At 33.0% G+C, this 13,833-nt stretch overlaps 1 protein-coding gene across 1 annotated transcript; it reads right to left on the reverse strand.

Moving 5' to 3' along the window:
* Nucleotides 1-587: 587 nt before the first annotated feature.
* Nucleotides 588-12,695, reverse strand: LOC148602143 (uncharacterized). The gene is made up of 15 exons (XM_088555233.1): nucleotides 12,556-12,695; nucleotides 10,346-10,547; nucleotides 9,641-9,786; nucleotides 8,716-8,872; nucleotides 8,130-8,269; nucleotides 7,700-7,886; nucleotides 7,244-7,380; nucleotides 6,841-6,991; nucleotides 5,953-6,089; nucleotides 4,704-4,851; nucleotides 4,197-4,351; nucleotides 3,308-3,464; nucleotides 2,441-2,577; nucleotides 1,872-2,007; nucleotides 588-1,460 (listed from the first exon to the last, which is right to left on the reverse strand). The coding sequence occupies exons 1-15, from the start codon at nucleotides 12,596-12,598 to the stop codon at nucleotides 1,142-1,144; spliced, it is 2,352 nt and encodes a 783-aa protein (XP_088411359.1). The 5' UTR covers nucleotides 12,599-12,695; the 3' UTR covers nucleotides 588-1,141.
* Nucleotides 12,696-13,833: the final 1,138 nt, after the last annotated feature.

A 13,833-nucleotide genomic window follows, 5' to 3' on the forward strand; every position in this document is an offset into this window, starting at 1 on the left:
TGGACGAATGATAACAAATATCGGCACAACAATATATCGTGCGTAAAAATGGAAAGAGTGTCAAGACACCAGAAATTACAAGAACAGGACACAATCTGGAGTCGGGTTTTGGAAATAACAAATTAGACACTCTCAATAGCATAAACCGCTCAAATAGAGAATTAAAATAATTTAGCCGAACAAGAATTCATTAATTTAAGATCAAAACTTATATCATTTCTGCTACTCACAACAATATGGTTCATTTGTAAAGAGCATTGAGGACAACAACCGTTTAATTCTTTCGTTTGTTTTGTTTGTATTAAATAAAAACAAAACATGGACTCTTATGGTCTTTTTAGTAACAGCGACTATGTTTGTCGACAGGTCAAAAATATCCAAATCAGTTCGAGGCAACATAACCTTAGAAACATTCATACCAAGTCAGTGGATATGCCTTTTTAAACTGTTAACGACGACGACGACAACGACGTATGTCAAGTGATGGCAATAGCCCATTTGACTCCTCTGAACAGATCAGTAGAGAGGCATTCGCTTATGTCTTTTATTTTGATGTTAGAAAGGTACAAAAGAGGCAGATAAATACAATATTTTTAGTGTTTTAATTTTGTTTTCAACAAGACACAACTTCAAAACAACTTCAATTATCAGTTCTTACATAGAAAATAAATATAAATACTTTGATAATAAATAACATAGCGGTATAAAATAAAACTCGGAAACTCTGTTTTCCTAGTTGTAGTTTTATCGTCAGCGACTACAGCGCCAACTTCTTCTGGGTTCAAAGGGCATTATGAGTTCACATCGGCCGAAGGTGGCGTCATCTGACATATAATATATCTGTGAACATCAAATAAATGTTTCTTCCATTCAACTAGCACTCACTTATGTATAACCATTTGGCTTCAATTCATCATCACACTTACTCATTTGAAACTCTCATTCTGACGTCATGCACAATATATTAGCTCTCTGGATACATTCTAGCTCATTCATTCTTTAACAGATATCCACACATTAAGAACGAAACATGATCAAGGTCATGAAAAATAAACAATAAACGCTTAGTAGCACTACCCTTTACATACTGATTGTAGATTTTTGTGGGATATAGAGAAATCACATTTGACTTAATTATCGTCTAAAGAACAAAGAATAACGCAAAGAATACCGAAGCACTAATTGTGCTCAAAACGGAAGTAACTGTAAACGTGGTGGCGCTGTTGTCAGGATTTCCGTTTCCGCCACCCTGTATACCAGAACTACCTCCAGCAAACGAGTTTCTGTCTGTTTTCTTGTAGCTGGAAGCATTACAAATGTTGTTAATTGCCTTTCGCTTGAGGCCTATGCATCTATCTTGGATCAATTTGCATTCGAATTCGGTCTTCAAACCAATCACTGCATCACTACACACTGGTCTCATGTTGTTGATATCACACTGCATGTGGTCTAGTTTTACTCTATAAAGAAAACAAATATTTTGAGATTAATGCCACAATTAGAATCTGGGATTTTTTGCCTCATCTTTAACTGGGCAAGGCGCGTATGCGTTCGTTCTGTGTATTTCAATAATTACGCTGTCTCAAGTCAGGGATGTAAAATACTCAACAAATTCTATTTTGATAATTTTAGTACTCAAAGTAATGTAATAAAAGAGAAACAAATATTTAATTTATTGTCAAATGAAAAAGTAACGTTAGTTCTATATGATGTCAGGAGAGAGATTAGTAAGACTGGGTTAAATTGTCTTCAAACAACAAATTGCATACAACAATGACTAGATACGAAATACTGCCAAGTAGCAATTGAAATTTCAATAATTGTCCTTTAGTTTTTGAGATAAAATGATCAAGGAACTTTGTTAAACTTACTCGCAGAAGTTTCTGAAGTATTCATCATTAGACATCTGTTTGGCTTTTCCAATGAATGTTGAAATTTTATCATCAGATTGTCGGGAACAAGTTGCCATGACACTGTCGGGCATACAGTCAACACCAGCGGCATATACTAGAAAGATAACAACAACAATTGTAAGTGTATTATAGAAAAAAAAACATTACGGAAATGGTCAGCATGACACGAACTATTTTATTTTTTAAGTTTACAAAGTAAAAAAATGTATCATTTATGTATTTTGCCAACCCTTTCAATGGTAAGTATTTACTATAGCCTAGTCCATGTTATTGTAGATTTTTTTGGGTCACATACCGATAGTACCAAACATTTCAATTTTAAAAAGATTGCATGCATCTTTACATTTCTAATTTGTTATCCTAGACTCGTATACGATTTTTTTTGCGATATCGAGAATCGATTTTATTCTGCTGTTCATTGTATGTGTTTGATTTCAAATTATTTCAATAACACCCCAATCTTATTTTGTGCAATAATTCTGCATTGACAGAAATGCGATCCATTTTAAAATTAATTGGATATTTACCATTCAGATCTGAACAGACAATATTCAGAGATGCCTCTAATAGGTTTTGTTGATGTCCCCATCTTGATAGAGTCTCTTTTGCTCCAGGACAACCATTCAATATATCTCGTATACATTTGTAAACACTCTGGCGGTTTCTGAAAGGAACAAGTTCATTTATGTATTTTTACCAAAACACACCATAAATTAATTGTAAATTACTGTCTTTACATGATTCACAAGTAACAAAACATTTTCCCATTTTGTATAAAATACCATTTAATCCGATCACCTAAATGTTGTCTAGATATTCAAATTCAGAAAAAAGGCCTTTAAGGATTTACCTTTAGAGGATTTATAGACTAATATTATGTAAAAATAAACATTACAGGACTTAGAAACAGTATGGCAATAACGTTTGCTTAATTCCTAATTGAATAAAAAATGAATCTTGCTTAGAAAAAAAACCACTCGGATTAAACAATGATGGCACGCAGTTTATGACAAATTGACAGTTTTTTCGTTTTAGAAGTGTCAGGGGATGCAGAAAAGCGTGTTCAAAGTTACAATAGAATAAAAGGGGGTAAAGTGAGTTATCTCCCTTTGATGATGAAATTGCAGATAAACTTTGTTGTTGCATTTTGCAGACATTTCTGTTGAAAATCATTAAAAACATTGCATTTCACATAATCTATACACCGAATTACTGACATTCAAATAAAGAAATGGATGTCATTTCTGCATTTCAAATAGGATTTTGAATAAGATTATAGAAAGATTTATGTGTTGAGTTCACCATGATTTATCAGCTGCCTGATTCTTACAGAGAATAACACTTCAAAATACTTTCTATGGCACTACATTTTAGTGATAGAGTAATGAACTTACTGGCAGAATTTCTGGGCAGTTTGTCTGTCCCCAAGCATTTTAGTTCTGTCGTGGGTGATGTTTACGAGGAACACATCAGGATCAATGTTGTAATCATCCAGACACATCTTGATGTTCTGTTTTACATTCTGGGTGCATGCATCGGCCTTTATAATAGCTGCAAAAAAAGGGAACTAATGGTTACTTTGGTTTTTTTAATTGGTGTAATTAGCATTTGATTAGCGATTACACTAAATTAGAGCAGGCAATTGGCAACAACTTTGCATACATAAAGCTTATTTTATAATTTTACCTTCAACTTGATGTTGAATGATAAGTTTGTTGCCTATTAGGACATAGGAGTGCAGCCATGCAGCTATTCCAATACTGAACGCTGAACGATTAATTTTACTTCTATAACTCAAACACTCCAGACATTCGACATGTCCAAATTCTTCTATCCTCAAAATGCAGTGAACGCGGTCAGTGTAAAATATCGCCAATATCATTGAGGTGTTTTTTTTCGTTATATATTTCAGGACCGTCACATGAATAGAGTGGACCACCAGTCAGAGAATGATTCGAGTTTTTGACTTTATTATCTTTGTCATATAAATTGTAAAGGTTAAGTTGTATTAAAATTTCCAAACTACAAAGTTTTTTTTAAATTTTTTTGATTATTCTCTTTAATCTTGTATTCCCCCTATCATCTATACAATTGGTCAAAATCTTATTTTGTATTATGAAAATTGATGTTCTTTTTGTAAAACTGAGCATACTTTTTACACTATTTTACCATATACAAAAACCAAGTTTAACAAGTAGGTCACTTCAGAAAAGTAATATGCCCTATAACCCTACCAGAGAACATTGAAATGTATGTTACATCATGTATAGAGCATTGTCCTACCTTCTTCGGGACAGATTTGACGAATCATGTCTTCGTTGACCTCGTGACACCTAGTCGGAAGCATGTGACACTCAAACTTCCTCTTGAGCATGATTGCCTTTTGGTCACATGTAGGCCAAGCCTGGCTGTCACATTTAACTTGTTGAATACGTACGCTGTAAAACAAAAAATGTTTAGAAAAACATTCCAAATATTTGTTATCCTTTGTCCAAAGGGGAAGTTGGGGTACTTATGTGTATAGAAATACTTATTAACGAGAAAAGGAAGCTATAAGATCGTCAATTATTCAACGTACGAATAAAGTATCATTTTGAAAAAAAAAATAGTCCAAATTGTACAAGTTTGTCTTAAATAGTCGTACTGCAATGGGCCTGTAATCCAGTAGATAAGTGGAATAATACATAGAAGATAGTGTACACCTCTAATACACTAGTACAGCTTAAAGAAAATTAATATAACATTAAGAAAAAATGCACAAGAAAAAAAGGGATAATGTAAGCAACATACTTGCAGAAATCGTTGAAAAATCCCTCCATAGAAAGACCATTTTTCATCTGTTTTGCAGAAATACTTGTGATGCCTTTGGCCATGTCACTCATACACTTATTGGAGTTTTCATTTGGTTTTTCGAAACACTTCAAGCCAGCAAGATACTCTGAAATACATATCATGGTTAATATAGCTACTTTATTTCTATTACGTTATATTTATGGAAGTAACGTTCGAATCAATGCTATGTCTCCTATCCCCAGCGCAACAAAACTTGAGAATACTTAAGTATGAGAATATTCTTAACTTCCATGGTAACGTCAATTAAATGTTTTGAAATTGATGACATCACAAACCGTTTTGAAAGTATTTTTTCAAGTTTCGTGGCACTGGGGCCTGATATCTTAATTTTTGTCTGTTTTGATGCATTGATACTTTTTTCTGACATTATGTGAACTACGCATATTTCTGGTTTAAATTTAGAGCAATAATGTAAACGTAATTGACACCATATGAAGACTTTGCTCTATCATCTACATCGATTTCCGCTTATAATATTACTAATAAACAACGATGACCGACTCTTTTTATTACTAGTAAACACTAATGACCCAGTAATTAATTACAATAATTAACACATATAAATATCTAATATCAAATTAATCAGAAATGATTTTATCAGTTGTTTGCGATTGACGTAGGATAGAGAAGCTGTGGTTATGCCACAAATGTCCTCGTTGAAAAACAGCTAATGGGGATGATTTGCAAAAAAAAAAAAAAAATCAATGAAATAGATTGATGACCGGTGTTTCGAAGACAGGACATTTTCTAGAACAGCAATTGTCTTTATGATACAGTCTGCTTTAATTCGGCGTAGATGCTATAACAGATGTTAGATTAATAGGAAAAGTAGATATTATGACGATGGGAGCTTAAATGATTTCAAATAGACACTGGCATAGTTGCAATCACCAATGTCAGCCTTTTAACTTTTCAACAGTTACACATACTGATGATGACAAAAAGGGAGATAGTTTTAACCAAACGGATAAGCGTTTGGATAATCGAGATTAAACCTTTTACCTAGGGTTTTGCTATAATTTCGATAAACCAGGCTCCATCTCCATCAATATCAATAAAAAGCCTAGATTCATTTGACCTGGAACAGGAATTCCAATTTTATATGAAAACTACAACCACTGACGTCACAAAAGTGGGTGTTAATTAACTCTCCAAGGGACTGAATCCTACCATGCACGTTTATTACCTGGGATATCTTCACAGAGCATTCCAACGGCACGTTCCATGGCTGCCAAATCAAATCCCGTCATAGACATGGTTTGTTCTGCTCCTGGACATTGATGAATTACCTTGGTCATACAGATGTAAAGGTCATGTCTCTTACTGGAAAAATAAAGAAACACAATCCTTATTTTTTGGACGATGACTATTGTTTATCTAATAAAAAATGTATCACATAATCAAATGAAAAAAAATATATAGAAATATATGTATATTAATAAAAGTATTTTAAGACAAAAAAAATATGTACACCAAACATGACATTTAAGTACTTCTATTTCTAAGAATCAGGTAAAATGTGTATAAGGTGTGACTTATGAATGAAAAAAAAGCAGAGATTGTATGGCTTTATTCCAGTATTTACACTTTATAACATCTAGAACGACTTTATAACATCTAGAAATAACCATCAATGTGTTTGTAAAGTTTGCCTTTCTAAGATATTGGTCAAATCAAGTTGAAAATGACAGGACAATTTTCCTGCACTTTTTTTCCTTTATCAGCAGTAAAAAAAATATCTACGTCACTGATGCTTAACGATAACTTTAAGTTCATGTATCTATTTCGTTGTTATCTAGATGCATTGAATATATTTGAGGCAAAATACCAAATTGAGAAAATTGATTTGCAACCCATTGGCTAATTCTTCCACATAATGGTACTTAATTGACGGGATCGAAGGTAAAGTACAAAATACATTTTTTTTTGGCGGGAAACACACATTTATTCAAGTACATATGGTATAATGGTACTTAATTGATGAGACCGAAGGTAAAGTACAAAATACATTCTTTTTGGCGGGAAACACATATTTATTCAAGTACATATGGTCTAATAGTATATCAATAATTACCTGCAGTATTCTTCGGCTTCAGCAGCGGATGTACCCAGCAGAGCTCCTTTGTGCTGAGATACACTAGCGAAATATTTCTTAGCATCAACTCCATTTTCGGCAAAACATTTTTTAAACTGTTGTTGGAGAGTTAGCATACAGGCGCCTGGAACTGTGAGATGAAGTTGAAATTATAAATTGGTGTACATACATCTAATATATAATGTATATAATAAATCAATTAAAATTATTGGTAGTAATAGTACATTAAATACAAAAAAAAAAAAAAAAAAAAAAAAAAAAAAAAATGATCTAAAATTAATAGACGCAAATAGCAATTAAATGTTTTTGTAGCAAAGAAATTTGAACAGGACAGTTCGCCCCTACGACAATTCGGCCAATGTATAGAAAAAAAAAAACTTACCACTTGTATCGTGGCAGTAAGAACCGACAGTTATGACCATGTTGGCAAATGTTCCTTCAGTGATCAACAAATCTCTGTCCTTACATCCACTGTTAGCTACGGCATTTTTGCCACACAACTCAAACTTCTGGAAATTTCTGGCAATAAAATAAAAAAAGAAGAAATAGTTTTGCATTTTCGTTCTAAATCTTTATTTTATAACATATGAAAATTGCTTAAATTTGTTGCTTTGTTACTTAGCTAACAATTTCAGTCATACGGCTTTGATGTTTTCAAACATAATGTGTAGTTATTTTTTGCCCAATTCGAAACAAATAATATTTCCTACCTAATTGTATCTTTCATTTGGTCTATTTTTTTTTAAGTCACATGTTAATCAGAGCATTGTGAAAATATACCTCAAAAATACAATTATTTCAATTACAATGCTCACAGACTAACCAATTTTCAACTCACTTGCAAATGGTTTCGTTAAGCTGTGACATATCTTGGCCTTTTGGGACCTGTCCTTTGGTCAATAGCATCATAAGTTCAGGGACTGGGATTTTCATTTCGTCAACAGAACATTGGTTTAAATCATTCTCGAACTTCTGTAAACATGCAGATTGTGGTCCAGCCGGTCCAATCAATGGTTTACCTGTACCTTTAAAATAAACAAAAAGTATAATATTCTTGAAGGTCTTTGATTTTGCGAAATGATTCAACATAAGGCATTACGAATTAACTCAGGTTGGCAAAAGTTGAAAAAAAAATATAATTGTACCATCAAGACACTAAAAAAAACTTCAACAAATTGAAAAATGATAAAAACAAAGGAAAGCTCACTTAATGATACTCCCCATTCCCCTGTAAATTGACAATAGTAATATTATTCTTAACTACGTACATATGCTTTGGTATGTAGCCATCATATTCTGTAGCGTCTGACCGACCATGAACGACTCCTGTTGTGTACACTCTTTTTTGGTAGTCAATTCCTGCAGAGCACCGGAAGCGCACTGGACAATGGTCTGCTGGGTGCTGGCGCTGTAAGAAGTCAAGAGAAGATGGTGAAGACAATGAAAACAACGCAACATGTAGTCCTCGATAGAAAGGAGAAAAGAGGAAGGAAACGAGAAAACTCGATGAGATCGATGACTTTAGCAATGAAGAACCGATATAGTAAATTTGTACAAAAATGGAGAACATGTTTTAAATTTACCAAAAAGTGGACTACTTTTATTGATCATTGCGTATCGCCTATTTTGTATACACTTCTAAAAATAGAAAAGAAATAAAATAAGAGTATTACACAAAATGTAATTAATAAGAAAATACTTTTAGTAAGCCAGCGCTTCATGTAAAAATGTTCTACCTGTCAATGCTTTTACAAGCCGATGAATTATCAAAAATGAAACATTCAATTCTTAAATGAAATCACTCAACTTATTCTCACAACATCAATGACATTGTACATGTATACTTTGTCTTACCCGCATGTGTAGTTCTTCAGTTGTGCCATGTTCATCCCAGTTCCATCTGTGATATTTGACAACAGTTTGAAGAAATTTTCTGGTACAATATTCTTTTGACTCATACACTCTCTGAATTTTTTATCGAACTTTCCAAGACAAGGTGGCATCTCCTCAGCTAAATAAATAGAAAAATTACAAAGTTACTAAAATGCAGGTATGAAATTAAAAGAAGGACCCAAAAACGGATACATCGTCAAGTATTAAGTTTGGGAGTGATCGTAAATACAAAAGAATATTACAAAATTTGTAAGACTGTAAACGTATTGTAAGATGTAACCTTCTATAAACTGCAAATACATAGGATAGCTCGAAAATAAAGAAGCGCGTTTTACCAAAAATATCTAAACAGGAAGCCCAACTCAGCACGGAGAGTTTCTAAGGAATGAAGAATTAGTCTTTTTGGGGTGTAGGATACCATGAAGTTAATGAACCAATATAACGTTTTTTTTTTTCAATTTTTAACAAAACATTGCTTAGGACCTGAAATTTTAAGAATTGAAATATTTTTCAAATAATCTTACTTACAATTGCAAAACATTATCGACAAAAGGACTTTGAATACACTGAATACAATGATTTCAGAAAAACTGCAAATAAAATACTATCATGAATGTTCAAGGCAAGTAAGAATACGCTCAAGGTCAAGGATTATTCCCCTTTGTATACGTCTCATCATCACTGTGTTACTGTTATAATAGTGTGCTAAATTTTTATCTTTTTAAAACCTATAAAAGTGAAATAAGCTTGGGCTCTTCATGAAAAAATAAGATTCAGAGGTAGGGAATTTCCAAAATGAAAACCAACCGTGTCTACTTTGCAATTCCTGATAAATTAAATATGTGTTAAAAGAAAAGTGGAAAGTATCGAAATAATTCTGGCATACCATCTTGTCCTCCACAAAGTCCTCCCAATGCACGTCCAGTGCTCTGTAATGTATTCTGCATCATCTGGTTCTCTCTGTCTTGACAGTTCAGGTTGGTGAGGGTCCCTGGAATGGGGCCAACACATTTTCCTATTGGGTCCAACTTACTGTAAAATAAAATTTAAAGGATGCCATTCATGAATTAAGAAAAAAATGAAATGGGTTGATCTGTGATGTAAAAAGGTAAAAAAATATCTATAACAGAAACTTCAATTTTGTGGAGTACGAGGGTCTACACTGATCTGTAGTGAAAACCAATAGGTAGAATACACTTTATAAAGAATTCAATTTGTATTGACCTTTTCAGTACTTGCACTGCGTTTCGAACAATGATTTATGGTAAGTCCTTTATAAGACGAGAAAATTACTGCCTTCACCTTTATTTGTATGATATGTACGTTGATTTGTACTTTGTAAACAAAGGTGACATTCTGAATAATCTCAATCAATTCTAATGCTTTATGTCATATGTACTATTTGTTTGTACTGATTGGACATCAGGAGAAACAAATATTACATTATGACATCGTTTCAAAATGATAGGTACGTATGAAAACCGCTTAAAATGAAATATGATTTTTTTTAAATTTTAGATTTTTATTCAATCTCGCATATCAATATGACATGATCAAGCCATCTATAAGTTTTAAATTGAATATCACGTACCTGCAAATTTGTTTTACTAATTGGTCTTTATTAGTCCCCTGCGGCAGAGGTCCACTCGATCCATTCGTTATAATTGAGAACACGGAATCTAATTGGAAACCGCCATTGGTAAGGAAACATTGTCGAAAAGCTTTATCGAATCCAGCTAAACACTTGGAATTAAACTGGTTCTGTTGGGCATGCGTGATGGCAAGTATCGAACCTGGACAAAAAAGGCATCAGAAATAAGCAAGAAATAAAATATGACTAGCACTGAGAGCTGACTAATTAAAAGTTTGTTCATATTGTTCAACAATTCAAACTCCCGGGCTACAGCTTTATTCCGGGAAGAAACATCTTCGAAATTATATGTCACCACAGTTCATCCCTTTTATTGGAATATGTTGTCAATTTTGTATATTTTTGAATGAAAATTGATCAATAAGAGCCTGTGTTCCTTTTTTCTGGACCACCTCTCCCTCTGGGCGCGCCACCACATCGTGATCTTACTGTTTCAATCACATGCTTACATCCCTACAAATCTCTCTGTTTCTTATATGCATAATAGGTATTTTCGTCAAAAGGCAAAAAACTAATCAAATATCTGACTGAAGACAAAGTTATATTTTCCAATTAAAATTGCCTCATTGGTCATTGTTTTACTTGTGTATTTTACAGTTCTATCGAACGCACTAATTCTTAGCAAAATATTTTCTTGGTATTATTTTGTTTATTTGCGGCCAAAAACGCACTTATACAACTAAATTATCATTGACCAAAGAACCACAACCACATTGACATAGTTAGCATAAAAGTTGATGTCGATGAGTGAATCACTGTTGTTTTTTTTTAACGGCGACTTCCAATACGTGACCACAAGAACATAACATGGGATGAGTTTAATTTGGAAAACAACCGAATACCCGAATCACAGGTGCCAATGTGACGTGTTTTGAAGAAAACCGTTAGAACCAATAAAAATAAGACATGTTAATTTTGACAGATACAAACGTCTCAATACACATCAATATTGCTCGAGGGCATATGTTGAGGAAGTCCGACCCATGTACCGTTATAGAATGTCTACGAAATGAGAATGTCTGCAAATTGTACATTTCGATAAATACATGTAGTAGTAAATAATGCAATATTAACGATTCTTATTCTTTCCTACAATTTAACGAATAATTAAATGAGTCAATGTGGCACTGATGACCTTTGTCAAGCATTACTACACCTTGGAATACATGTCTATTTTTAATTAAAAGACATGATACATGTAAAATAAAATGTATATCAAACCTGATGCGATTGTGATATAGAGATTCATAGGAAAAGGCTGCGAAATTAGAAATAAAACAGTAAGAAATAGGAGACCACTTTTTATGGTATGCCAATGTTAGATTGTGTATTCTTTGCATGTTTATAAACCTTTATGCATACAAAAGGATGTTGCCAAATATATGTATATGAAAAAAGAGTTACAACAAAACTACCGAACTCAAATTCGATATATAATCGCATCAAGTCTAAATTAAACGTGACATAACAGATACTAGATCACGGAGAAGCTGGTACCGCAATGGAACTGACTTGCTACAGGCATTTCAATGAATTGGTGGTTAAATTAAAGCTCTAAAGGTATTCCTTCATTGAATGTGATAATATATGGGATCCAAAAAAAAAAAAAAAAAAATAAGTAACGCTCAGTGAAGGATCCATGGACGAAGATGAGAAGGGGATATAGAGAAGGGTATTTCAGGCAATTATTGGTCAATTTTAAAATAAAATTGCCCAAAGTTAACAAAAACTAGGTTCACCCCCACCCCCGTACATCCTCAGTGGAACTGGCACTCACGATACATTGAATCGTCTAGAGTTTCTCATTTCTACATGTATATGTTCAAAAATCATTTGAAAATTTGAAGTCAAGGGAAAGATATTACACAAGGGAAATAATGCATCGTGTACATCGTGTTTATAAGCTTCATAGAAAAGACAAATTTGATACTTGTTTAAAATTCTGGTTTTCGTGATTTGAATTTTTTAATTCATAGAATCGTTTATCAGTAACGACCTAGTTCGAATGTACAGAGTACAACGATTTTGGAGAAAAAAATGACTACGTTATTTTGAAACATGACTTAAAAACAGATATTTTATCAAAATACGAATTAATAGTATTTTATAAAACCGACGACAATATTCTTGAAATCAAAAGTAATACTTACCGAAAACGAAAATGCTATAATATTTCCACATATTTGTATCCATCCTTCATGCACGTGTAAAAAAAGTTTGTAGTTATTCCTTGATGTCTTTTCTAAAGTTGTGTCCTGCTTTTAAGTTTCAAAGTTGTGTCTTGTTCGGTGTCAAGATATTGTCCCAAGTGACAGTACCTTTATTTCGAACGCAACTTATTCAAAATCGTACGGAAGTGACAAGTTTTGCCCACGGAATTTAGTCAGTTCCAACCCGTCGGCGAAAACATGTCGTCACAAGATCGTCAAAACTGATCAATCACCACGAGTTTGATCAGGATAAACTTTATGTATTGAGTAATCTTACTTTTAGAGGAATAATTTTTTGCTATGCCGGTGTGTTATGAAACGTCAAGTTATAAAACCGTGCCGATTTAGGCTTTGAGTGTCATCATACCAAAATGCCTTTCAATTAAACCGATCCTAATTAATTCACATATATTTTTCTATATTTACAAAAATGTCTTTGATGTATTTTCTTTGCGGAACACAATATCAGGTTCCCTGTATACTCACCGTTTATTTATTTATTTCATCTTTGGCGGCGGTTTAATTCTTACATGTCTAATATTGAGCGAAATGTAAATCAAGAGACCCAGGATTCGAACGGTAATTAATAGAACATAACCCATGTATAGCGACTAGATAAAGAAAATAGACAACAATGAACATGAAATAAAACAAAAAAGCAAGAAAAAAAAACAAAAAACAAAAAACAAAAAAAAACAAAACAAACAAAACAAAATATAAACAAACAGACAAAAAATAAATGAAAATGTAAAAAGTGAATGAGAAACCCGAACTCCATTAAAGACTGGGAGCATGGACCAGGTGCATCGGTAGGGTAAGGAATTTCACGAATTAATAAAAAAAAATCTGTCTTTTTGCTTGATCTTGCTGCAAACTACAACTATGCAGTATGTACTTATGGTACAGTCACTTGTCTTAATATATTGATTGTATTTTAAAATTGAAATCGGTCTTAGCAACAGTGTTTGTATGTTTATAACAATATTCTTCATTAAATTAATTAATGATTTGTAACGATGTTTCACGTGCATTTTCAGCATCTTAAGCGAGTCTAAGAGGGCAGTAAAAACTGGAATTAATTTGACCCCCCTCCTCTTAAGGCAATGCAACACACCCCCTTTTTTCGGAATTTCAGTATCCACCACTTCTCAAGTATTTCTATTTTTAAAATGCCTATCTAGACATACTCCTATTACTCGCGGATATATCTTTTTTGCA

Source organism: Perna viridis, chromosome 12, assembly GCF_037379345.1.
Source record: "Perna viridis isolate PV_CMFRI_1.1 ecotype Kerala chromosome 12, ASM3737934v1, whole genome shotgun sequence".
Classification (NCBI taxonomy): Eukaryota; Metazoa; Mollusca; class Bivalvia; order Mytilida; family Mytilidae; genus Perna; species Perna viridis.